At 41.7% G+C, this 2,500-nt stretch overlaps 1 protein-coding gene across 8 annotated transcripts in view; it reads right to left on the bottom strand.

Moving 5' to 3' along the window:
* scg3 (secretogranin III) overlaps positions 1 to 2,500 on the bottom strand; it is a 16,133-nt gene that overhangs the window by 7,901 nt on the left and 5,732 nt on the right. For all 8 annotated transcript variants that reach the window (XM_083552431.1, XM_083552430.1, XM_083552426.1 and 5 more), the window contains exons 6-8: positions 2,418 to 2,500; positions 2,038 to 2,290; positions 1,296 to 1,412 (exon numbers count right to left, since the gene is read on the bottom strand). The exon at positions 2,418 to 2,500 is cut by the window's right edge and continues 31 nt beyond it. In XM_083552431.1, the coding sequence (XP_083408557.1) occupies positions 1,296 to 1,412; positions 2,038 to 2,290; positions 2,418 to 2,500 (453 nt within the window). The remainder of the gene's footprint in view (positions 1 to 1,295; positions 1,413 to 2,037; positions 2,291 to 2,417) is intronic.

The raw sequence follows: 2,500 nt of genomic DNA, 5'->3' as shown, positions 1-2,500 counted from the left end.
AGGTGAATGGTGTGTGTTTATCCCTGATGAGCAGCTGTAGTGACTGTGACCAGGAAAAACTCCCTTAGATGTTATGATGAAGAAACCTTGAGAGGAACCAGAATCAAAAGGGAAACCCATCCTCATTTGGGTGACATCAAGAGTTTGATCATAAATCTTTCAACAACGTCTTTATTTTATTCTGGCGTGTTGAAGATGTTGTTGTGTTGATCTTAATGTTGTTGATGCAGTGTTGAGGTGGACAACTTGATTTGTATTTTAGGAAATAAAACCTCACAAGTCAACTGATTTTGGGGTTTGAGTGACACGGTGTTGAGTTTCAGTAACACGGTGTTGAGTTTCGGTGACACGGTGTTGAGGACTGGTGCGTCTTCACACCTACGTGAAATACGAGTCAAATACTCAAATCAAATCAGATCCTCGAGGACTTTTACTCAAGTCATATTGAAATTTTGGACGTTTTGCAGTAAAACATCTCTACTTTAAACTCAAGTAAGATTTTCAGGTTCTCTTTACACCTGAAAAAAATATCAAGGGATAACAAAAGTTGTTTAAATGAAAAGAATATTAAATAATAATTGAAATAATATTATAATAAATTATAGATCTAAATATGAATTCTCTAAACTCGGCTCCTGCTTCATCATGGAAAAGAAAACACGTTTTCTAATAAAAGATATAAAGCTGGGAGCAGCGACGGAAACAAAACAAACAGCTTTTATAAACATCAAACAGCTGCTCTGTGTGTGTGTGTGTGTGTGTGTGTGTGTGTGTGTGTGTGTGTGTGTGTGTGTGTGTGTGTGTGGCTCTGATAAGGGAAGCTTGCTTTTCAAAAACACACAAAAGCATCACAGTCACTATTGTTTCCCCCCCAAAACACACATACAGTCAGCGTTTCTATAGCAACAGCTCATTCACAGGACACACGTGTACAAGTTGACTGACGTGGAGACGTTTCCTGTGGAACGTTTACGAAAGGAAGAAGTCTCCAGTGTCAGAGGTCAAGCAACACTTTCTTTTTCTTCAGATTACAGATCGCGGGAGTTTACACTTCTTCGTGGTTTCTATGGTAACGGGATGTAACAGGGTGCGATATGAACTCGCTCGTTCCACTATGTAACCATAAATGGATAAAAAGTGTCACGTGTCGTTTGTAAGCGGAAATTAATGAAAAAAATTAACTTCAGGTTGGATAAATACACACACACACACACACACACACACACACACACACACACACACACACACACACACACACACACACACACACACACACACTGTGTGTAGCTCCTTACCCAGGTAAGACACGCCCTCCTCAGGGGTGATGGTGCCATATTTCACCATCATCTTCACAAAGTCAATGAGAGTCTTCATGATGGTGATGAGAGTTTCTCTCTCCTCAGCATCTTGTCCTAAAACACACACAAACACACACACACACACACACACACACACACACACACACAAACTGATTAAATAATTTGTATATAATAATATACAGCATATGGCCAAAGGGACAGCTGACATTTCCAGCTAGATGTGGTTCTTCCTCAAACTTTTACCACAAAGCTGTTGTTAGAAACCTTTTCTGGATGAAGGAGCAGGAAATTTTTCCTGCACTTAAACTAGGAGACCCCGAACCTGTTCCAGCATCACAATGCTCCTGAAGCCAGTTCCATTAAGATCTCTTTTCTATGGGTTGGAGTGGAAGATCTCCTGCTATAGAGCTCCAACCCTACTGAATACGATGAATGTGAACACTGACTGCACCCCAGGCCTCCTCATCTTCTCACCTACAGTAGATCAGTTCCTGACTTCACTCACACCCTTGGGGATGAATGAATCTCCACAAAATCTTAGTAGAACATCTTCCCAGAAGAGTGGAGCTTATTATAAGAGGAAATAAAGACTAAATGTGGAATAGGATGTTCAGAAAGAAGCACATACTCATCTTATGGTCAGAACCTTGGTGTATGAATACTGAATAATTTACTGAATACTGAAGTGTGTGATGTCAGTACTGAATACTAAACACACCTGCGTCCAGGCTCTTGAGCAGTCTGTAGAAGTTGGGGAAATATTGCAGGTCCTGCAGTTCATCCTCAGGGTTCACTTCGTTCCTGTCGTTTCCTTCACTCGCCCCGTCCCAGTTTCCATCAACCTCTCTGGTCTCCTCCTCCTGCTCTTCATCAACAGCCTCATAATCCTCGTCTTCATCACCAGCATCACCACCATCGTTTACCTCATCATCCTCATCATCAAACCGACGGCTGGGACGACCGTCTTCATCCTGGAGAGAGACGAAAGTAAAAGTTAAAAAAGCAGAATGGAGAGATAAAGGATGAGAAATCAACACACACATACATACACACACACACACACACACACACACACACACACACACACACACACCATACCCTGTTGTTGTCGTTCAGCTCCAAGATCTCATTGTTCTTGGCGTTCTTGGTAATCAGATCCTGCAGAGCTTCAGCGACTTCAA

This window comes from Silurus aristotelis (assembly GCF_946808225.1).
Source record: "Silurus aristotelis genome assembly, chromosome: 10".
Lineage (NCBI taxonomy): Eukaryota > Metazoa > Chordata > Actinopteri > Siluriformes > Siluridae > Silurus > Silurus aristotelis.
This window is presented reverse-complemented; position numbering and strand designations above follow the sequence as displayed.